The 23,364-nt window shown below is 40.3% G+C and overlaps 1 protein-coding gene across 4 annotated transcripts in view; it reads left to right on the top strand.

Annotated features, from left to right (window-relative positions):
- Positions 1 to 23,364, top strand: part of Pcyt1b (phosphate cytidylyltransferase 1B, choline) — a 94,531-nt gene that overhangs the window by 39,817 nt on the left and 31,350 nt on the right. For 2 of the 4 annotated variants that reach the window (XM_006990118.4, XM_006990117.4), the window contains exons 2-3: positions 9,775 to 9,874; positions 15,397 to 15,513. In XM_006990118.4, the coding sequence (XP_006990180.1) occupies positions 9,775 to 9,874; positions 15,397 to 15,513 (217 nt within the window). Of the gene's footprint in view, positions 1 to 8,739; positions 8,983 to 9,115; positions 9,227 to 9,774; positions 9,875 to 15,396; positions 15,514 to 23,364 lie in introns of those variants that run through there. The other 2 variants (XM_042268987.2, XM_016008393.3) reach the window with 2 other exon arrangements.

The following is a 23,364-nucleotide window of genomic DNA, read 5'->3' as shown; positions in this document are numbered from 1 at the left end:
CACTTATATTCAGTCATCTTCCTATTGCCAGCTTAGTCTTCTCTCCCAAACGTCAGACTTGTACATACAGGCCTGACCTCCCTACTTGGAGATCTAACAGGAATGTCAAAATGAGGGAGAAAAGAACCCCAAATCTCTGCATCCTTCCTACCACAGATTTCCTCTGCTAGTACCTTTCCCATCCCAAGAATGGTAACCCAAGTGGTTCAGCTCTTCTGCCCAGTTATTTTGGAATTATCCTAGCTCCTCATTCTTTCATACGTTGTATCCAATTTATTCCAAATTTCATTTATCCAAAATCTATGCAAAATCTGATTTATTATTACCTCTGCTGCGGTGGTTTTGTTTCTACCTCAGATCCCTTAACATTTTATTCTCAGCGTATCTGCTAAGGCCCTGGTAAAGCACAGTCAAAGCCAGATGTGGTACTCCATGCCTGTAATCCCAGCATAGGAAAAGCTAAGGAAAGAGAATCAAGAGTTCAGGCCACCACTAGATAAATAGTGAGTTCAAGGCCAGCCTGAGGTACATAAGATCTTGTCTCAAAAAGAGAACAAAAACCAGAGACTAGACAGATGGCTCACTGGGCAAGAGTGCTTGCTGCACAAGCATAGGAACTTGAGTTCGGATTCCAGCATCTGTAGTCACATGCACATATATAACCCAGTGCTGTAGTGGGGAGAAATAGGAAGATTACTAGGGCTTACTAGCTGCCAGCTTAGATTCTGTTTCAGTGAGAAACTCTGTCTAAAAGAAAAAAGGCAGAGAGCACTAGAGGACACTGGACATCCTCCTCTGGCCTCTAGACACACACACACACACACACACACACACAGGGATGTATACACACCCACACCTACACACATACACTCACACACATAGATACCCACATCCCCCCCATACCACATATTTAAACAAAAAGATCAGATCACACTTCTTTCCCTCTTCTTTCTCCTCCTTTTCTGCTGGGAATTGAACCTAAGCTCTTGCCCATCCTACGCAAATGCTACCATTGAGATACACCCCAAGCCTCTTCTTACTTTTGTTTGGAGACAAGGTCCCACTAAATGGCCCAGGCTAGCATTGAACTGACTCCGTAGCCCAGGCACGTCTTGAACTTCAGCCTCCTGAGTAGCTGAGGTTACAGACTTGCCATTTTTCTTTCTGTCTCGTTTACTCTTGAGCTCTCTATTGCCTTTCCACACCTTATTTTTTACATAGCATGTGCTCAGCACTTAACACACTACATATTTTACATTTGTTTTGTTGTTTATCATTACTTTTTAGTGTTATGCAGACAGAACTTATTTTGTCTGTTATGGCCTCTAATGTGACCTCAGAATCTACAACAGTACCTAACACACACTAAGTAAGTACTATTCAAGTGGTATAAAATGTTGGACAAATGAATAATGGATAGATATTATGACAGTGATTTAAATCCTTCAAAAGCACAAATGAGTTCTAAAACTTCCCTATACATAGGAATTATATCAGCTAGTTTATAGATAATAGGTGAATAGCTCTTCTTTCCTATAAGACCTGCCCTCCAGATTCAGGACAACTGACCCTTGATTAAATTTTCTGCAACTCTGAAATCACAGAAGAGGAAATACTTTAAATTTATTTTTACATTTTGCAAATTACATGAGTATGTTCTCATCATAAGAACAAAGCAAAATAACAGTATATATCTTCTCTCTAAAGAGGTAATTAAGTGTCTGGTGTTTATTTTTCTAGGCTAAGTAGTACTTTCTATGATGACAAGAATATTCTCTGTCTACACTGTCTAGTATCTCTATTGGCCATATATGGTTACTGAGCACTTCAAATGTGGCTAGCATGACTGAAACATGACAGAGATTCTGTTTTAAATTTTGTTTCATTTTAAGTATCATGTTAGTATAAATAGCTACATGTGAACAATGGGTATCATGCCAGCATAATTTTTATATATTTCTATATTACTCTTCCCCCTCCTTTTTTATCATAAATGATATTACACAGCACTAATATGCATTCATACTGTTTAGGGATTTCCATTTTGCATTCAGTGAAATATTTTAGAAATGATTCCTTATTGATATATATATATATATATATATATATATATATATATATATATATATATCCCACTCTTTGTAATAATACCTTCTACTTCTTAATATGTCCACACAATACTTAACAGAATGAGAAAATGGATACTTCTTGGTGTTGAGCCTTATTCTGGGCCTTGTTGCCCTCCGCTCCATGGAATTCTGCTGGTAAGGCCTTCATATCAGCTGTCCAATGAGGATTCTACATAATCCACGAGCCAATTCCAGAACCTAGTGGCTTGTATATGTCAGACCTCTGGTCAACTGTTAGATGTTCTGTTTTTCTTTCTTTTATATCTTCAAAAAGACCAAACTCTTGTGATCCTAAATTAAATCTGTATTTGAAATTATGTTCAGACATGAGAAAATAGAAGATTTATGATGTCTTTTTTAAATTCTCAATCTGATCAGTCCAGTTGTTGTCAGTCGGTGATGGACAGTGCATAAGTTCAGGTACTGTATGTCATATTTTACACTCAGGTAATAACTGTATCATACAATTTATATAGTACCTGATAGCTCTCTCTGTGTGCATGTGCATGCATGTGTATATGTGTGTGTATGTGTTTGTGCGTGTGCGTATATACACTATACATGTATATGCACGTGCACTTGCAGAAGTCTTACTATGTAGCCCTACTTACCCTTGAACTCCTATTTGACCCAATCTGGCTGGGAACTCATAAGCCTCCTGCCTCAGTCTCTTGAGCCTCTCTTCCATACCTGGCTATCTAACAGCTTTTGTTTGAGGTAAATATTTGACAAATCTCAGTCAAAGAGATCCTACAAAAGCAATGTCCAATATGCAATATCCTTCCCTTTACAAAGCTTTGGGAGTGTGGCATTTTTATGGCACTGTGGTCCACCTGTGACAAATGGGAGGCATTTTCACAAGCAATGGTTGGGGTTCTGAAATATTAAATTAAGCAGGAAGAACTCTGACCGTGGCCTAGCACCAAATCTATGGTCTTGCAAGGCCCTTGTCCTTGTGAGGTTCAGGGCACTGGACCAGGGCTTCTTAACCCTTACTACCCTCCCTCTTATGCTGAACATAATCTCCTGCGCTTCTCCAACTTTCAGTTGGCCTGTGGTTCTCCAGGGAGGCATGGTCTATGGTTCAGATGACCCCCACTATTCTACCCACTTAATTTCTATGATTTGTATGTTGAAAAGCTACCCTTGAACTCCTATTTGACCCAATCTAGCTGGGAACTCATGAGCCTCCTGCCTCAGTCTCTTGAGCCTCTCTTTGGTTACTAATATGAAATGACTGGAAATTGTGTATGCCGTTTGAACTACTGTCTTCTGTTGTTCTAAAAGTGCCACTTGTCACTTTGGGAGATTGCTGCCCCAGAGTCACTCTCTTTCCTGCCTTTCTTATTTGTTCCTTTTTTTTATTCTTATTTGTTCCTTTTTTTTAACCTACCTTCCAGACATCTAGCATCACTTAACTGTGTAGCTTGTGCTAATAAACACTAGAAAATGTCATCTGGGTCCCTTAGAGTTGGTCCAAGATGAGGCTTGCAATGACTACGTGTGAGACATCTGACATGCTTCTCTAAGTTGGGGTAAAAATATTGGCCACATGCTTTTACTTCTTCAGTTAATTGTTTGTGTTTGCCCTTCATGGTTATAAGGAGTTTCAGTATCTTCTTTCTGAGGTCTCCTCATCCTGTCTAAGAACATTGAGCTTTTCCTTGGTTCAGAGGGAGCCAAAAAGGCAACTGAATCTAAAGGATCTATCATTGTTGTTGCTTCTTGTCATCAACTGATATCACTATTGAAGGCAGGTATTGTCTAGTTCACTGGAAATTGTACAAATCTTACAGAGTTGTTGTACAAACAAAATGAGCACATATATTTGATATTTTATGTGTCACTACATATACAATCAAAGACTTAGTTGTTTTGCTGTGTTATTGGGCCCCACTTTCATGTCTTACAAAAGGCCTATGTCTGGAATACATCATAGTATATCATAGGCTTTGGTAAATGCTGAGGAATAGGTAGGGACTTTGGTCCTCTGTAGACATATAGATAGTTCAAAGGCCAAGTTGGCCCCATCCTCTGTCCTCCTAGGAGACTCCCAGAATCTTGTTTCCAATGGTTCAGAGGTTGGCCCGTTGCTTATATGTGGAGAAAACAGAACCTAATGAGCATAGATTCCTTAGTAGTCAAAGGAATTGTTCTGCTCCTGAAAGGGGATTTTTTTAAAAATTGTAGTCTAAAGTTCTCAGACTGAAAAAATATTACTTCAAGTCACAGGAGGTCATTGGTGTTTGCCAGGCCCTCACTAAGTCTTGGTGAATATAGAATTTAATTACTTTTAACTTAAAATTTATTATTAACATTATTAATTTGTGGGTATAGATGTCATACATGTAGAGGTCAGAGAGCTGTAGCATGAATCTTAAAAGGTCTTATTAATAAAAACAAACCTGGAGCCAGGTATTGGGGTGAATGCTGAAAGGTCAGAGAAACAGAACAAGCCACAGCTAACCTCACCTCGCCTGTTTCTTGGCTGATCTCGTTTCTTCAAACTGGAAGCCTCTGTGTCTTCATCTGAATAGATCTCTGCTGAACTGCTGCTAAAAGCTAAAAGCTTAAAAAGTCTCTAGTTCCTGGTCCTTATATACCTTTCTGCTTCCTGCCATCACTTCCTGGGATAAAAGGTGTGAGTCACCATGCCTGGCTGTTTCCAGTGTGACTTTGAACTCACAGAGATCCAGACAGATCTCTGCCTCCTGAATGCTAGGATTAAAGGTGTGTACTACCCCTGCCTAAACCTATGTTTAATATAGTGGCTGTTCTGTTCTCTGACCCCCAGATAAGTTTATTTGGGTATACAATATATCAACCACATTTCCCCTTTTTTCTTTAAAATAAAGTTATAACAAATATAATAAAAGTATATACAATAAGTATATACAATACATATAGTCAAGAATTATATTAATAATGTCTAGTCCCTTCACATTTGACAGATTCAGACAAAATACTCCATTATATTAACAATGTCCAGTCCATTAACATTTGACAACTTCATACAAAAAATTGTTTCTTATCCTATTTAAAACAAGTAGTTCCTTTTTAAAAGTAGATTCAATAATCTACCTTTTATCATATCCATATTCTCTCTTTTTTCTTTTCTGAGTAGATTCAAAAGTCTACCTTTTATCTTACCATTTCTATATCTTTGAACAGCTTTGTGGAGTCAGTTCTCTCCATCTACTTTTACATGGGTTCTGGGAATTGAACTCAGGGTGCCAGGCTTGCATGAAAAGTACCTTTACCCACTGAGCCATCTCATTGTCCCAATATAGTGTTTAATTCTCAACCCAAAGATTAATCTGCATCACTTTTGAAAGGATATCGTAGTTGGAGTTTTCTCCAGTCCCGCTCGGGCCTGCAGCCTCTCTGACCCCAGTAAACACACAGAGACTTACATTACTTATAAACTGCATGGCTGTGGCAGGCTTCTTGCTATCTGTTCTTATATCTTAAATTAACCCATTTCTATTAATCTACAAGTTGCCACGTGGCTTGTGGCTTACCGGTACTTTTACATCATGCTTCTCATGACAGCGGTGGATGGCAGCGTCTCCTGACTCAGCCTTCCACTTCCCAGCATTCACCTCTCTGCTTAGCCTGCCTTTACTATACTTCCTGCCTGGCTACTGGCCAATCAGCTTTTTATTTATCAATCAATCAGAGCAACACATTTACAGCATACAGAAAGACACCCCCAGCAGTATATCTTCTGGAAAGCAGGGCTGCCACTTGTTTATTTTTACATTGTCCCCATCCCAAGCATAGTTGTCTTGTATATTACAGAAAATAACCACTTTCCTTGACAACTGCTGTTACATGTGCTCACCTGTGTGCATGCTGTATACACAAGCACACTCATGCACTTAGGGATTCTGTCTGTCTTCCATCTCCTCAGTTCTCCCATTTCCTTATTTCCAGGTTATGAGAATCAACAGCAAAATGCACAGTACACATAAACTCTATCTTCATCTTTCAGTAAATGTTGTTTAAAATTTTTTCTGTTTTAAATGCCACACCCTCTTAATACACTTTCCTTATGAAATGATACTTTGTCTAATAAATTTTGTGACTAGTACATAAAATATTTCTAAAGTCATTTATTTCAGATGATTTGCTAGAGATTCACTGTTCGTATACACACATAAATGAAATGGCTGTGTATGGTGGCACACACATATAATCCAAACATTTGAAGATGGAAGTAAAAGGTTTATGAGTTCCAGGTTAGCCTGGGCTAGCATTACAGTAAGACTCTATCTTTAAAAATCACCACAATAAGAACAATAAAACTGAAACAGGTAATGAATCATTAATAGAAGGTATTCCCATTTGGGTCTGGAGAGATGGCCCAGCAGTTAAGAGCACTTGCTGCTCTCCCAGGAGACCTGGGTTTGGTTTGCAGTACCCTTGTCAGGTGGCTCACAACTGCCTGTAACTCCAGTGCAGGGGATTGGCTGCCCTCTTCTGGCTTCTGTAGGCTTATTCACATGTGGCTTATTCACATACAGACATGTGCATGAGCACACGCACACACACATAAAGACCCTCTCATTTGCAACCACATTCCTAATTTGGGTTGTGTTGTCAAAATGCACTCATAAGTCATTTCTCTTGTTTATATGGAGAACTACATTATCTATCATTGTATAAAAATATGTAGTGCTATGTGTGATCTAATGAGTAAGGATAGCAACTGTAGGTACAATGCATTGGGTACTACGTAGAGTGTACATATGATCTCTGCTTCTCACAACAGTCATGCAAGATAGTTACCCCTTTCACAGATGAGGCTGAATTCAGAAAAAGAATTTGCTTTTAGGAACACACAAAGTCACATAACTTTCTCATGACATGTATAGCTAGTTCCTGCTAAAGGGGCAATGTTGGGTCACCCATGACTTTCCTTGCCACAACTGTTGGACCCAAAGTACACCTTCCACAACACCAACCCATTCTGGTTGTGTCCTGATTTGAAAATGTGAGCTTAGCCAGACAGATTCTACTTTATGACATTTTTTAATGGTACTGGGGATAGTACCCAGGGCCTTGTGTGTATTAGGCCACCTACCACTCTACCACTGAGGAAGATTGTGAATTCAAAGTCAGCCTGGGCTACCTGGAAAGACCTTGTCTCGATACAAACAAGCAAATAAAACAGCCTTAGGGGCAGCTTGTGAAGGGAGACTGAGAAAGCCATATATAAGCTGAAGTTCTAGGGAATGGAAAGCAAGCAGAGACTTGACTATGGGAGAAGGATGCAGGGGGATGGGAGAAGGATGCAGGGGGATGGGAGAAGGATGCAGGAGGATGGAAATGCAGCAGAAAGAAGTACATGCTGTGAGAGCCAGCTTGGTGCAGAATTCTTGGCATGCTGAGGCTACACTCTGCCCATTTCCTCTTTCCACTTTCTGTGCCTGAAAATAAATCCCCCATCCCTTGAGCTAACTTTAGTGAGTGTTTTTTAACCAGAAGAGCCTAATTAAAATGTGCACTCAGTAAGTGCTACAAAGGATATTTGAACACTAGTCTTACCAACACAGATGGAACTCCTTTGCCACATTACACATGTTTCTCTGGTCCTTTAGAGCCCACAAAGTCACTTCAATGTATCTGAGAAAAAAAATGGAGTCGTATTTCCCAATTCTTTTCCCCAAGTCTCGGTTTGCTTCCAGAGTCCAGAAGGACAGGGTGGGAGTTACAAAACTCTCAGGCAGCTAACTAGATCTCCAAACAAAATTGCCCCAGGATTCCTACTTCGGAGTGGAAGGTATTGAATGGGGCTACAGGGTAGGGCCGGGGCAGTGTTCTGTTCTTGCCAGTGTAGAGAACATGGTGTCTTGGAGAACATGGTCTCATCAAGAGCAGGGACTAACTTCCAGGCATGATGGTACATGCCTGCCTTCTAGCCCCGCACTTGGGAAAATGAGGCACGAGGATTCTGAATTCAAGGTCGGCTTGGGCTATATAACAAGCCCCCATCTTAAACAAGAAAATTAAAAAAAAAAAAAAAACAGGGACTGGGCTAGTCTTATCTCCACATCCAGCCTGAGATTTTAGTATAGCACCTGATATATATATATATATATATATATATATATATATATATATATATATGAATAAATGAGGGATTGAAGAAATATGAATAATGAATGGTAGAAAGAAATCACATCCCCTGTTCAAATGCCCAGATCCTTCCTCAGTCAAATCTTCCCACGTTAAGGAATAGAACCTGTCTCCATCTCTAATAAGCAATTCATGCAGCATTATGAGTAATGTTTACAGTGACTAGTGAACCTCAGCTTTGAAAAAAATATAACTGAGGATGATGTAGTGGTGACTGTGGCAATGGTAATGACATAGCTCAGAGACTGCAAACGGACAGCTCTGGATTGCCCTGTTTACAAAAACACCACCCGCTTTGTCTTCCTCTGTCTGGAGAGAGTGAGGTTTTCATTTTAAGAGGCTGACTAAAAAATGCAGGGCCACTTCCTGGGCAGGCTTCCAAGTGACTACATCTTTTTCACAGCATTTCCCAGAGCGTCAGCCCAGGCTGCCTGGGGCGGGGCCTCTAGCCATTGGTGCTGGGGAAGCTACCACAGGAGCAGCTATCTGCAGCCCGCCAGAATTGCTGTGCTTTTAGGCTCTCTCCGGGTGCAGATATCAGCCTTGGCCTTTGCATTGAAGAGACGTCAGCATTTGTAATTGGCCAGGCTGGTGTGTGTGTGTGTGTGTGTGTGTGTGTGTGTGTGTGTGTGTGTGTGTGTGTGTGTTACAGGAGATGTCGTGCCACGCTTCCGAATATGAGGTTCCTTTCAGCCGAGTGTCCCGGGTGTGGGTGAGTCTAAATAGCTGAAGACTGCCCTTGTTGGTTGGAATATGCTCAAAGCCGGGCATTATGATTTTCCAAGGGCATGACTTAGCATATTTCTTAATCTTACTAAGCCTCGGTTGCCTTTTCTGTGAAATAGGCACAGGATGGTGGTATCCTATGGAAGGATAGGAATATGTGTGCAGCTAGTGTGTTGGGAGACCAGAAAGAGATGATCGCTCCAAGCATCTCATCTAGCATCTTGCATATGGTAGGCACTGTACAGCTCTATTATATCTTCTTTTTGAATTTTATTTGTTCTTAGCTTTTTAAGACAGGGTCTTACTATATAGCTTAGGTTGGCCTTGGACTCTCCATCCTCCTGCCTCTGCCTCCTGAGTGTTACGATTACGTGTGTGAGCCACCATACCTGACTTGCTCTTAATATTCCTGATGCATCAATGAAGGAGGACAGGGAAGAGACTGTGACTGTGCTTTATTGCTAGGAGTACAGTGTTGCTCTGGCAGGCCCATCAGATATATTCTACTTCTTCCCCCGACCCCTTGGGTCTCATTCTTTGAAGCCCGAGGAACACTGAGGAACTCACTCCATAGCTCACGTTGGCCTGGAATTCACTGTGATCCCCCTGTCTTGGCCTCTTGAGTGGAACACTGGGACTACAGGTGTGAGCCATCATGGCCTGCTGTATTATTCTTAGTCTTACCTATCTACCAAACAAGAAACTGCAAGGGAGGTTGATGGTGCTAAAGAAATGTTTATCAGAATGTATTCATTCTCCTCTTTTTTTCCCCATCTAGACCCTGACTGCACCTGCCCCATTTGCAGATGAATCCAGCTGCCAGTGCCAAGCACCTCACGAAAAACTAACCATTGCCCAGGCCCGCTTAGGAACACCAGGTGAGGCTGCTGTTCTCATTTTTCAAACGGGCTTTGTCTTGACACTTGAAGTATCACAAAGCATTATGTGAGCAGTGCTCACTTTCAGAGTGGAATTTTGTGATTAGAGCACAGTGCAAGAATGGGGACATTGATGTCGAGAACTAGTGGGGTGTGGTAGCTTACGACTATAATCTCAGTACCAAGGAGACTGAAGCAGGAGGACTGCTTTGAGTTTGAGGCCAGCATGGGTTTTGTAGTGAGTATTCCAGAAAACCCCGGGGTGCAGGGTAAAACCTTGTTTAAAAAAAAAAAAAAGCAAAATGCAATAATTTATACAAATCAAAGTAGCCAAGGCAAAAAACGTCATTTATTAGTTCTACAGACACTGGCAAGTCATGAAAAAGATCTGAATCCATCTTCTCACTTGCAAAACAGGGACAATGTCTTGCTCCATGTGTGTGGTTTTTTTTTTTTTTGTGAGAGGTAGATTCTGTTAAAAGTACCATTTTTCAAGGTGTTGAAGAATGAAGCCACTATACTTGTAACTATTCTGAAATGTCTTCATTTTTATGTTTTAAGTGAGCCCTAAAAAAAAAAGACCATTCTGTTACAGAAGTATATTGCTCCATTCATTCCTTTGGTCAATATCAGAAGACCAATGGGGGAAAGATGTAAAAGGAATTTAAAGTACCATTTCCGCTTGCCAAGGGCTCTCATGCTAGGTAAAGAGACAAGACAATTAGACATGAAGGAAAGCCACAGGCACATGTATGGCTGTACAGCACGGATGACAAGTTCAGAGAATGGCACATTCATGTGGCCTGGAGAGGTCGGGCAAGATTTCAGGGAGGGAGCAGAACCTAGCTGGTTCTTTTGGGAACCGTTTTGGACCATGTATATAGAAAACAGCAAGTTATTGTGCGAGGGCAGAATAGGAACAGTGCAGGAAAGCACAGTGAGAGAGTTGTGTCAGAGTAAATGGAGATCATTCCAATTGGTTAGGATGGAGCGAAAAATAGGACTAGTTGAGTGGGTTAAGCTTTGAGACATATGATGGCATAACAGAGTAAGCTCCTACTGCCGTTGAAAAACCCAGCCAACGCAGACTTAAAGGAATCCATGGGGCAAGGGGCAGTGTATTAGCTAATAGTAATAGGCATTCATTAAATGTACAAGGTACTAAGGTCTTTATGTGTCTCCTGCCATTTTCCTTCACAACTCAACGTGGTCAGTATTTTCAGTATTCCACACATAAGGAAACAAAGGCTCAGGGAGTTTGCAAACTGCATAAGGTCTTTCAGCTGGGGAGTGGCAGGGCTTCTTACACCGGAGCCTGCATCAGAATCACCAGGAGGACTTGTGGACAGACAGATGGCTGGAACTCCCCACTGGAGTATCTGATTCTGTTCACGGGGGATGGGACCCAAGAAGCTGCAACTCTGACAACCTCCCAGGGAATAATGCTATTCTGGGAACACCTGTTGAGATGCAGAGCTGGGGTCTCAGCTCCAGAATGCCGTAGAGCTTGGCCCTCTGAACCATGATACTCTGCTTCCTCATTAAGGACACCCCTCAAAAGTGTTGAGGTCACTGATCTAATTTTATACTTAAGTGTGTAAAGAATCACATGGAGGGGCTGGAGAGATGGCTCAGCAGTTAAGAGCACTTACTGCTCTTCCAGAGGATCCAGGTTCAGTTGCCAGCACCCACATGGCAGCTCACAGCTGTCTGTAACTCCAGTTCCAGGGGATCTGATGCCCTCTTCTGACCTCCATGGGCACTTGCATGCACATGGTACATATACAGAAAGCAGGTACACACACGCATAAACTACAATAAAAATAAGTATTAAATAAAATAAATACAATAAAAATAAGTATTAAAGAAAGGGCTTCCCTAGTCTCCCCCATTCCTTTGCCCTCAGACCAGGAATGGGGATGGCCATCTGAATTTTTTGTTATTTTGTCTTTTTTTTTTTTCAGAGCTGAGGCCCGAACCCAGGGCCTTGCACTTGCTAGGCAAGCGCTCTACCACTGAGCTAAATCCCCAACCCCAGCCATCTGAATTTTTAACAAACAGCCTGGATAATCTTTAAGTTGGTGGTTAGAGACCACATATTGAGAAATACTGGCCCAACAATAAAGTCAAGAGATTTTTACATTTTTGGTTGTGAGCCTAGCCTTTAATGGCTGAGCCATCTCTCCAGCCCAAGTCAAGAGATTTTTAAATGAAAATTTGGGTGTGTATTAGTAATCTTTCTATCATTCTGATAAAATACCCGAGGAGAGTTAGGAGGAGGAAAGAGTTAGTTAGGCCTCACCTCCTTGTTTCCGCCATCTCCCAACAGAACTGTCACCTGGGATCCAAACCTTCCATACATGAGCTATGGGGGCCACCGGGAGTTGGGGGGCAGGCAGGGCGAGATGAAGATCCAAATGAAAACAAGGTGGTTATGTGGAAAACACAATCAACCTAAAGTTAAAGGATAAGCTTCAGATCTGAGCAGAAAGGGACCGTAAGTTCCTGTAGAAGTTACGGGGCGTCTACTTGATAGGCTGTCCTGTCCCGATCTCATTTAATTTTTGAAAAATCCCAGAAGACTAGAGAACTGCTGTCAGAACTGAGTAGACCTAGGACTTCAAAGCCCTTTCTCCTCAAACCCCTCCTTTATCCAGCACAAGGGCCTTCCCTGTGAAGTGCTGTCCTCAGCTAACCTTGGGGCTAAGTGAAAACACGCACAGGCCCAGAGCCGAGCTGGAAGGTGTGTGAATACAGCCACTAAACAATACTTTCATTGGAATGATTTGCTCTGTGTGTTCAACTTCTGTCAACCCACAGTCTCTCTCCTCTCTCTCCTTTCCACCCGCCTTCCCCCCTCTCTGCCCCCTCTTTCCTTTCCCCATCACCTCCCTTTGAAGAGACCAGGAAACCAGGTTCCTCTCTTTGCTTTAGGCTCTGCAGGAGTTTCCCAGTCTGGAAAGTGCTGACACGTCACAATTTTCAAAAGTGATCTTACTGCAAAATCGACTCTGCAGATAGTCTTCAAATTTACTAAATGGCCCTTTCCCCAGTAATTATGTCTTCTTTCTTCACTTTTCTTCCTCTCTGCTTCCTGAATTCATTTATCCTGATCACCTCTGAATCATTAACAAAAACTTCCACAAAAATGCCATCTGCTTTCTTGTGGGATTTATATCTTAAAACAAAATTTCCTCAATTGAATTGCAATTGAATAAGAGCATTGAAATCCAAGATCCCTCATTAGACAGTTTGTTATTTCAGAGCATTTTCTGTTTACTGCGACTTATTTAGAATACAGTATAAGCCTGTGAAAGCAATTCTGTCTGTTCAAAATAGTATATAATTGAAAATAGTTGCAGTTCTCAATTTGACATAAAAATCTCCGTATTTTTTATTGGAGAAATTTAATTTATTAGCAATATTGTACCATCTGAATCTATTAATGTAATATGTCTTTATGTTTTAAATTAATGAGGATGAGTTGCATCAATAACTAATCACAATTTTAACTCTAAATCCTAAATCATTTAATAGAAGTTTGCAGTGATTTCCTTTGTTTCCAACTCCCCGTTTTTCAGTGTGTGGTGCTGAAGTTTGAACTCAGGCCTTTGTGTATGCTAAGCAGGCACTCTACCACGAGGCCATACTCCATCCCCTAAATATTTCATTTTATCCCATTAATATAATACATGCATATATTTTCAAAGTCAGTAGGATTCTTAGGTTTATACAGAAGATCAGCAAGCTGTTGAGATGATTCAGTGAGTAAAAATATTTGCTGCACTGTCATGATGACCAACTCTGAGCCCTAAAACTCAATAGGAGTGAACTGATTTCTGAAGTTGTCTTCTGACTTCCACATACATGTTGTGGCATGCATGTATGTACTCCCTCTTCCTCCTCCTCCTCTGCCTCTGCCTCCTCCTCCTCCTCGGCTATCAGGATGGAGATACGAACAACAACCTTCTTCCTCCATTTTGTGCCCACTTTATATACTGCATTAGTGAAATCCAACCACTCAGCATTCCCTTCTGATTAGAAGGAAATGGGTCTCTGGTCTGGCTCTGCAATAGCATCCTATAGGACTAGAAAGGACTAGAGTACTGATTGGTTGTTTCTAACCCAGAGCACCAACCCCATATACAAAATTGATACATTGACTGCCTTCTCTTTTGGGCCACATGCCTCCTCTCTTTTATACCATAGGGGGACCTTGTACAATAGTATTCTGGGAAACATTTTGCCTTCCAAGGTGAAATGAGACTTGCTTTGTAGCATTTGCCTATTTCTGGGGTGAAAACATGCCCATTACAGCTCACTTTGGCCACCAATGAACTTTGGAATTGGAAAGAAAGATGAGCAATAATCTGAGCACTGAGTAGACACCAAAGCATCACTGTGTTTGAGAACAGGACTCAGGTCTTTCTTCAAGCTCTTCCATTCATGAGGTCTTGATGTTCTCACCAAGTATGTGATAAAGAATAGGAATTTTAAAAGCCATATGCAAATAAACGTGGCTGCATGTGGTGGCGCACGCCTTTATCTCAGCACTCAGGAGGCAAAGACAGGCATGTCTCTGTGAGTTCAAGGCCAGTCTGGTCTACATAGTGAGTTCTAAGCCAACCAAGGCTACATAGAAAGATCCCATCTAAAAAAAAATAACATGAAAAAAGTTTACAGAGGAACATTAGAAGCCTTTTCTTACCCTGCCATTGCCTCCGTCCAAGGAACAGAGCCTATATAAAACAAAGCCTCAGATTCAAATGGGAGGGAACCCCCACCCCAAATATGCTGCATGCTGGATGCTTTGGGGTCTATATTCAGCTCGCTTCCATTCTCTTTTAAAAGATTTTATTTATTTATTATGTATACGTGTTCTGCCTGCACACTAGAAGAGGGTATCAGATCTCACTACAAATGGTTGTGAGCCACTATGTGGTTGCTGGGACTTAAACTCAGGACCTCTGGAAGAGCAGCCAGTGCTCTTAACCTCTGAGCCATCTCTCTAGCCCCTTACTTCCATTCTGGAGGGTGGTTTTTCCTTTCTTAATAATCATCTGTTTCTATTCACTTAAAAGGTAGGACTATTTCTTCATCTGTCTTCCTGGTGGTTGCCAGGATTTCCCCCTAAATCCTACATTGTCCTCAGGTCTCCTTCTGAGTCCATTTCTAAAATCTTTAATTAACAAGGTGAAGAACTCTAAAAGGGAGCCTCACTTTTCCCAGTAACAGGTAGACTCCACTGGTTCAGACATCTAGATTTTATCTGGGGTGAAGAGAACGCTCAGTGCTCTGTGTCTTCCTTGTTAGGTAACACTGTGAATTGGGTTCTTGATTTTTTGTTGTTGTATTTTGACACCTTTAGAAGAGTCTATTTTTTAAAAAGTCAATTTGCTGCACTACTGTTAAATTGACAATGTGCGGATGTTGTGTCTTCTGTAGGTAAACTTACGGCACTGTGCTGATGGGAGGGCTCCCTTATTCTGCACTTGTGTTAACTGTGTCTCTTTCTTCCACAGTTGACAGGCCTGTTAGAGTGTATGCAGATGGAATATTTGACCTCTTCCACTCAGGTCACGCAAGGGCACTTATGCAAGCAAAAACATTGTTTCCCAACAGCTACTTGTTGGTAGGAGGTAAGAAGTGCATTTTCTTTGTCCAGAAACTCCCTTATAATATGCTTCCTGAAAAATATCCCTTTCACATGTCCATCAATAAAACCTGACATTGTTAATGTTTCCAGTTCAGCCCATACCACCTCACTTGTTCACTACCTGAAATTTAAAGTGACATTTAAAAGCACAGGAAAAATTACATCATGAGATGTACACAAATTGTACACCATTGTACCAGAGAAAGAGAGAGAGTGAGAGAGAGATTAGCCACTTCATATTTTCCATAAATGCTTTTCTCCTGCTACTTTTGACATGATCCAATTTATGTTTCTAAAATTTTCTAGATGATCAAGGAAAAAGCAATATTACTCTGATTTCAAATCTCAGAGAACTAAAGGGGTTTAGGATGATCGGTGGAGCACAAGGTCATTATCTACTTAATTGTGTGTGACCTGAAGCACTTAGGGCAGTGTCATGCTGATAAGATAGGCCTAACTGTTTGCACACCCTGAGTACAGTGTGTTGATAAAGAAATGGAGATTTATACATCCAGGCCATCTGTGTTCACAATGAAGGAGCCGACTTACTTCCTCAGAGTATAGAAAGAGAAACATGGTTTGATGTAGACTGACATTTCATCCTTCAGAAGGCTTACCTATTCCAATTTTGGTAACAATGTAGTACTTGACTGTGGAGATCTGCACATCACTTCTGTAGCTCTGGAAGCAGCACATCCATTCATTGGGATTAGTTCCATATTCATCTACTGGAATCAAACCTTGAGATCTCCAAGAAGGAAAAAAATCCAGGACATTCTAATATCTAATATCATGTTACCTCATGCATATATTAAAAAATAGTACTTTCTGGAAATATTTCAGAGGGAAAACTTGCAGATTTGGCTAAGGGTGCTAACCGTGTGACTATTGCATGGAGTTCTTTGAGAATGACAAGATGGTAAAAGCAATGGCTACTAGGCAAGTCATATGAAGGGAGCCAAAGGAGAACCGATTTCGTGTTCACTTCCCTTTGTCCTGTCTCCAGGGCGAGTACTGCCACCTGGAGTCTCCTGGGCTACTGGAGCCCTGGGAAGACCTCTGCAGCATGTGGGCTCCAGTCGTTTAGGTGATCTCAGCTCAGAGGTGGTTTGGTATGGGTGGGTCACAATCAGCTATGTGACCTAGAATTTTAAACTCTCGTGTGGGTCCACGTGAGCATTGGCAAGTCGTCACTTTACATTTTGCTGCCTCTGGTGCCTTCAGAGGTTTCTCCTTGTGGATTTCTGGTCTAGTAAGTCATGATATATATTCTATATATTCATATTCTTTCCCCCTCTCTCTCCCTCCCTCTTCCTTTCTCTCTCTTCCTTTCCCTCTCTTCTCTTTCTGTCTCTCCCCTTCTTCCTTTCTCTTCCTCCCTTGGGTAGCAGTTTGCCCTCTGCCTTTATTCTCTGAGAAATCTATGAAAGCTTGTTGGTTTTTCAGTTATCTCTTCCTTTTACTTTTTATAATGGTGTGGTAACATTTAAACTCTAACTCTGCCACACCAGGAGCCAAAAGTATAACACTGAAATTCTAAACCAAAATTATACCCCGATATGCTGGTACATAACTGTAATCCAAGAACTGGTGAGGTTAAGGTGCGAGAATCATAAGTTTGAGGCTAGCCTGGGCTATGTAGCAAGTTCCAGGCCAGTTTGAGCTACTCAATAAACCCTGCCTATCAAAAAATAATTAAATTAATTAATTTAGTTAGATAAAATTGTTTCTCAACCACTTAAATGCCTCCAGTGGCATCTAAAAACTTTGAAAAGTGCCATTATACATTTACAGAATACAAAAAAAAAACTTTTAATTTTTTGAATACTTTATAAATTTCCCCTTTTCTCCTCAAATTTGTTCTTGCCTATAATTTTCCTAGTGTGACACTTCAGTGTTTATAAATCTTTTAGTTGCCTCTGTCATAATCTCTAAAAGAGAAATATGTGTGTAAATCAGAACGCAGCCAAGCACCACGACATGCTTTTTGATAAGTCATTATTAAACAAAGGTAAATTTGATCAGCACTTTCTCTCTTAATAAAATGAAAAGGATATTCTTATTTATGGATGTACCTGTTAGTGAATATAACTTATTGCTAGATTGAGGCAAAGTATAACAATAATTTTGTTTATGTTTCCATTGCTGTAGTAAGTACTGAAATATTTGATCATACAAATGTATAGATGGGAATGGAAGGAGTTAGTTAAAGTGATACCACTCAATTCCTTGAATTCTTTCTGAACTATTTGCCCTAACTCACAAAAACAATGTATTATTAGCATCGCTAAAGCCATCTTATTTGTTTGTCAGGTAGCAGTTTGATAAGATCTCTTGCAAAGAATGGATTGAAAATGGTCTGACCTGCAAAGATATTTCTTACAAGCTTTTTAGAGTCATTTGTTCTTTCCCTTTCTGGGAAATTATAACAAAAGGTTTTATCAAGACTTATCAAATGGCTCTTAATTATCACCCTTGCTTCTTGAAAGCAACTTATTCAAGCAGATACATGCAAAATGAGAGGGGAAATGGAAGTATTGGTAATTGCGTTATACCATTGCCAATCCAACAATTTCTGAAAAAAAATGTTTTTGGCATTTACTTTTAAAACTTTTTTTTTAAACAAAGTGTTAGGGCTAGGATTTTAGCCTACTGAATTTGCAGAATATACCTTCTAATCTAATTGGCAAAATGAGTCCTGTAGATGGATTTTTCTTTGGGCTGCCAGCTCACAAATGACACAGAGATTTATAATTAATTCTGAAAGCTTGGCCTTAGCTTAGGCTTTCCCTCAACTAGCGCTTAAATTTAATTAACCCATATTTTGTAATCTACATTTTGCCTTGTGGCTTGGTTATCTTTGATCTGTATATATACCTGACTTCTTTAGTGCCTCATTGGTGTCTTTCTGCCTGTTTTCTTCCCAGAGTCCTCTCTGTCCCCACAAGTCCTGCCTAACCTCTTCCTGCCTAGCTATTGGCCATTCTGCTCTTTATTAAACCAATCACAGCAATATATTCACAGAGTACACAAATATCCCACAACAGAATCCTTATTGTCAGATTTACTAAAACCTGGAAACCAGCATAATGGCTTTTATCAACTATATCAATACATTCCAGGAAACTTTATGAAAAATACTGAGAAATGATCATAAAACATACTATATAAAATAGAATCATTCAAGATTAAAATAATAAAGATGCAACAAATATCATAAACAAGACAATGAGCCAGCATCCTTAATTTGTTACAATGTGATACAATTCACAGATAAGATTAGAGGGTATTTATAAGAAGAGAAATAAGGATTTTCTTTTTTAAGAATTATTTTCCTATTTTTAATAATGTGTACATGTATGTGTGGAGGGTGCGTTCTGCGCATATGAGTGTAGGCACCTGTGGAAGCCAAAGGTGTTGCATGTAACTAGAGCTGAAGTTGCAGGTGGTTGTAAGCCAGGATGTAAGCCACCTGATGAGGGTGCTGGGAACGAAGCTCAGGTCCTCTACAAGAGCGGTACTTGGTCTTCCATCCTGCCCCCCCCCCCCCCCCCCCCGCCCTTTTGAGGCAGAGTCTCACATGAGAAAAAATTTTTTTGGTTTTGTTTTTTTGAGACAGGTTTTCTCTGTGTAGCCCTGGCTGTCCTGGAACTCACTCTGTAGACCAGGCTGACCTCGAACTCAGAGATCCACCTGCCTCTACTTCCCAAGTGCTGGGATTAAAGATGTGCACCACTACCACCCAGCAAGAAATATGTGTTTTAAAGGCATGTTATTCTGAGGTAGGTGTGGTGCACACACCTTTAATCCCAGCACTCTGGAGACAGAGGCAGGTGGATCTCTGAATCTGAGGCCAAGTTGGTCTACAGAATGAGTTCTAGGACAACCAGAGATTCACAGAGAAACCTTATCTCAAATAAATAAATAAATAAATAAAACAAAATAAAAGGCATGTTATTCATTCTTTGAATACTCGTGTGTGTGTGTGTGTGTGTGTGTGTGTGTGTGTGTGTGTGTGTGTGTGATTGTAATGTTTGGCTTTCGGAAATAACTCCATAAAATCAAATGTAAATATCAGAAATAACTCAATTATCTTTATTAGGTACCATGATCAAAAGTTTCCTATGTATTTAAAGAGATAAAGAGGCATATTACTAAAAATAAATTATAGGTAACTTTAAATTTTATCATGAAGAGGTAGAAAACAAACTTTTTAGAAGGTGAAATTAGATAAGGTCTGTAAATGAAATATTTTATGATGAGAAATTATACAGTAGCTTTTATCTTCCTTTAAAATAATGCATGTAAAATATAATGTAATGCATATAAAAATAATGTAAATGTTTTACCCAGGCCTTTATTCCAGTGTATCTTAAAAATTTTATAATTCTGGAAAATATTCCAGATACATTTTTGAGATGTAGCAGTAGCAGCCTATACAGCTTTGCCTTATTAAAGTGATTTTGAAGTGAATAGCTGGAAAAAATGCTTACTCTTAACTACAAGAGAAAAGCCATTTTTAGGATTCAATATGAGTGTTGAGAATAGCTAGAAAAATGCTTACCCTTAACTACATGAAAGAGCTATTTTTCACATTCAATATTTCTTTCCAGTGCTCCTTTTGCTTTGAATTCCTGGACCTTGGCCCTCAAGATCCATGTGTTCTTTGATAATACACGAGAGAAGCAGAAGCAAAATTGTTAGGCCAAAATTTGCATCATTCTCCATTCTACTCTGCTGGGTTCCTAACACCAGCTTTCACCTGTAACAGAAGTGTGTGTATGGGGAGGGGAAGACAAGGAGGCACTAGAGCAGTGGTTCTCAACCTGTGGGTTGCAACCCCTTTGAGAGTCGAAGGACCCTTTCACAGGGATCGCATATCAGATAGCCTGCCTATCAGATATTTACATTGCAATCCATAAGAGGAGCAAAATTAGTTATGAAGTAGCAACGAACATAATGTTATGGCTGGAGGTCAGTACAGCATGAGGAGCTGTCTAAAAGGGTCGCAGCATTAGAAAGGTTGAGAACACTGCTCTATAGGTCCCTGGTGCGCTACATGATCTTTAAAGTTTGTGCTTAAAGTGTTACCTCACCCTTACAGTGCTCCATAGTGAGGTTTGCATGGTGCTCCTTTCTGAAACTGTGATGAGGGCAGTTTCAGATATAAAGACTTCCTCTGGCATATTAATTTTAAGAAATTTTACTGCTAGAAGTTGAGGTTCTGGACATTGGTTCCTTTAAAGCTCCCTGTTCTCAAGTACCCAGCCACCTCTGCATTCCCTTGAGGCTATGTGTACCCAGTACAAGGAGACCTTTGTCTTAGATTATCTTTTCCGAGTGTCACAAACCTTAATTTAATAGCAGACAGCTCTAGCCTAATGAAAGTTAGGACACATTTAAAGAAAAGCTATTCTGTCTTGTTGGTTGAATGGGTGACTCTCGAGCTTATGTGTAAACACATAAAAATGCATGTGGTGAACTAAAAGGGTGTGTCATACTAATTACATCTACAGGTAGATTTAGTGTAGGAAGTCCTCTGAGTGATGCTAAACTAAGGTTTCATTCACAAAGCCACTGTTGTTTGTCCAAGTACATGGACAGGTTCTTGGTGGAAGTCTTTGGTGTTCAGCAGAATTTATTTATTTATTTATTTATTTATTTATTTATTTATTTATTTATTTATTTATTTAGTGTGTGTGTGTGTGTGTGTGTGTGTGTGTGTGTGTAGGCATGTGTGTGCCATGGCACATGTGTGGAGGTCAGAGGATCACTTGTAGGAGATGGTTCTCTCCTTCTAACATATAGGTCTCAGGAATCAAACTCAGCTTGTCAGGCTTGGCTGCAAATGCTTTTACCTGCTGAGCCATTTCACTGGCCTCCAGAAAGAATTCATTGAAGGATCAGAAACTCGAAGTACTGTGGATTACTTTTCAACTTTAGTAACAGACACTTCCATATTTCCATTATGATTACAATACTTGCATGTATGATTTTTAAGCATACAACCAGTAATTATTTGAATATTTTCCTGTACAATCATACCATGTTGGCAGCATTTTAATGAACTGAGAACAGCCACTTACAAAGTACTGTTTTATCCATTTTAATATTAAGGTGCAGCTTAATAAACTAAAAATTTGCAACAGAGAAGATTTTTTTAAAGCCTAAACATTTTTTTCTTTTACTTATTTTTATTTTATGTGCATTGGAGTTTTGCTTGCATGTATATCTGTAAGGGTGTCAAATCCCCTGGAGCTGGAGTTACAGACAATTGTGAACTTCCATGTGGGTGCTGGGAATTGAACCTGGGTCTTCTGGAAGAGCAGCTAGTGCTCTTAACCACAGAGCCATCTCTCCAGCTCTAAGCCTAAACATTTTTTAAGGGGAAAGTCTCACCAAACACCTATCTCTACCTCAAACAAAGGGAACAAAATGAAATAATAAACATGATACTATTACTACTATATGGTAACTTTGAGTACAGTAGATGTAAATATTACTTCACAAACTTGGGTTTATGCTTTGTTGTATTTTTATTAATTAAAATTATGTATTCCTATACAGCTGAGGGTATAGGTCTATGATAGACCACTTGTCTAGTATACAGAAGGCTCCAGATTTGCTCCCCCTTGTAACATGAAAATATAAACAACAGTGAAAATAGTTCTTTAAAAAAACATATTCTGGGCTGGAGAGATGGCTCAGCCATTAAAGGCTAGGCTCACAACCAAAAAAACCATATTCTTCTAAGATTCCATATTGTATGGTAGATGAGAAATTCAAACTCAGTCCTTATTGCTTCATTCTGCAGTCAAAGTGTCTGAAATGTCTGTAAAAACAGGACAGGGGGTTCCTACTCCTCACATTCTCCACTCCCCTCCTCGTCCAGCACCGTGTAATGACTAGCAGAGAGTGAATTCATTGTTCCTTTCTCAGCTGAGGGACTTGAGGTCTGCACCCAGATGTCAATACCAATTGCTAGAGACATTCATCTCTCATCTCCCTTTGGCCTCTAGCCCTCCTTCTTGTGGTTTCCATAGACAATTGGCCGTTTGACCATTGCTTGAAGGAATCTTCTCTTTTGTTATCTTCTCTTTTTTTTTAAAGAAAAATATTATGTTGTTTATTTATTATGTTTACAGTGTTCTGCCTGCATGTATCCCTGCAGGCCAGAAGAGGGCACCAGATCTCATTACAGATGGTTGTGAGCCACCATGTGGTTGCTGGGAATTGAACTCAGGACCTCTGGAAGAACAGTCAGTGCTCTTACCCTCTGAGCCATCTCTCCAGCCCGTTATCTTCTCTCTTATACAAGTCCTCCAAGGAGCTCTAGCCAGGAAGCAACCTGTTGACCAGCATCTTGAACATTAGCACGTGTAAAAGGAGTTAGTAACAAGAACCCCAGACAAGCAATTGGAGTTAGGGTAAGGGAGAGACAGCACAAAGCCCAAAGGAATATTTCCACCAATGGTCCTACATTATTGCTATTATCAATACAAGGCTAATATTCTAAAGCATTACTCTTCGTTCTGTGGATCATCAAATTGAATTCTCAAAATGTCACCCTATTTCAAAGACCAGACAATTAGAACAACTTTCCCGGTAAAAGAGGAGCAGAGCTGGGATTAGAATCTGAGTCTCTGGGGGTCCAAAAGGCAAGCCCTGTGCTATTTTTCTCTCCTACAGCGTGCTTCACTTTGAGCACAGTGAGCACCAGGATGGGTTAGCTGCAGCACCAGCCCCCAGAGAGTACAAAGAACTCATCCATGGGATACCACTGCTTGGAGTTCTCCATCTGGTTGTCAGAGTGCATTTGCCAAGATTCAAGAAC

Source organism: Peromyscus maniculatus, chromosome X, assembly GCF_049852395.1.
Source record: "Peromyscus maniculatus bairdii isolate BWxNUB_F1_BW_parent chromosome X, HU_Pman_BW_mat_3.1, whole genome shotgun sequence".
Lineage (NCBI taxonomy): Eukaryota > Metazoa > Chordata > Mammalia > Rodentia > Cricetidae > Peromyscus > Peromyscus maniculatus.
This window is presented reverse-complemented; position numbering and strand designations above follow the sequence as displayed.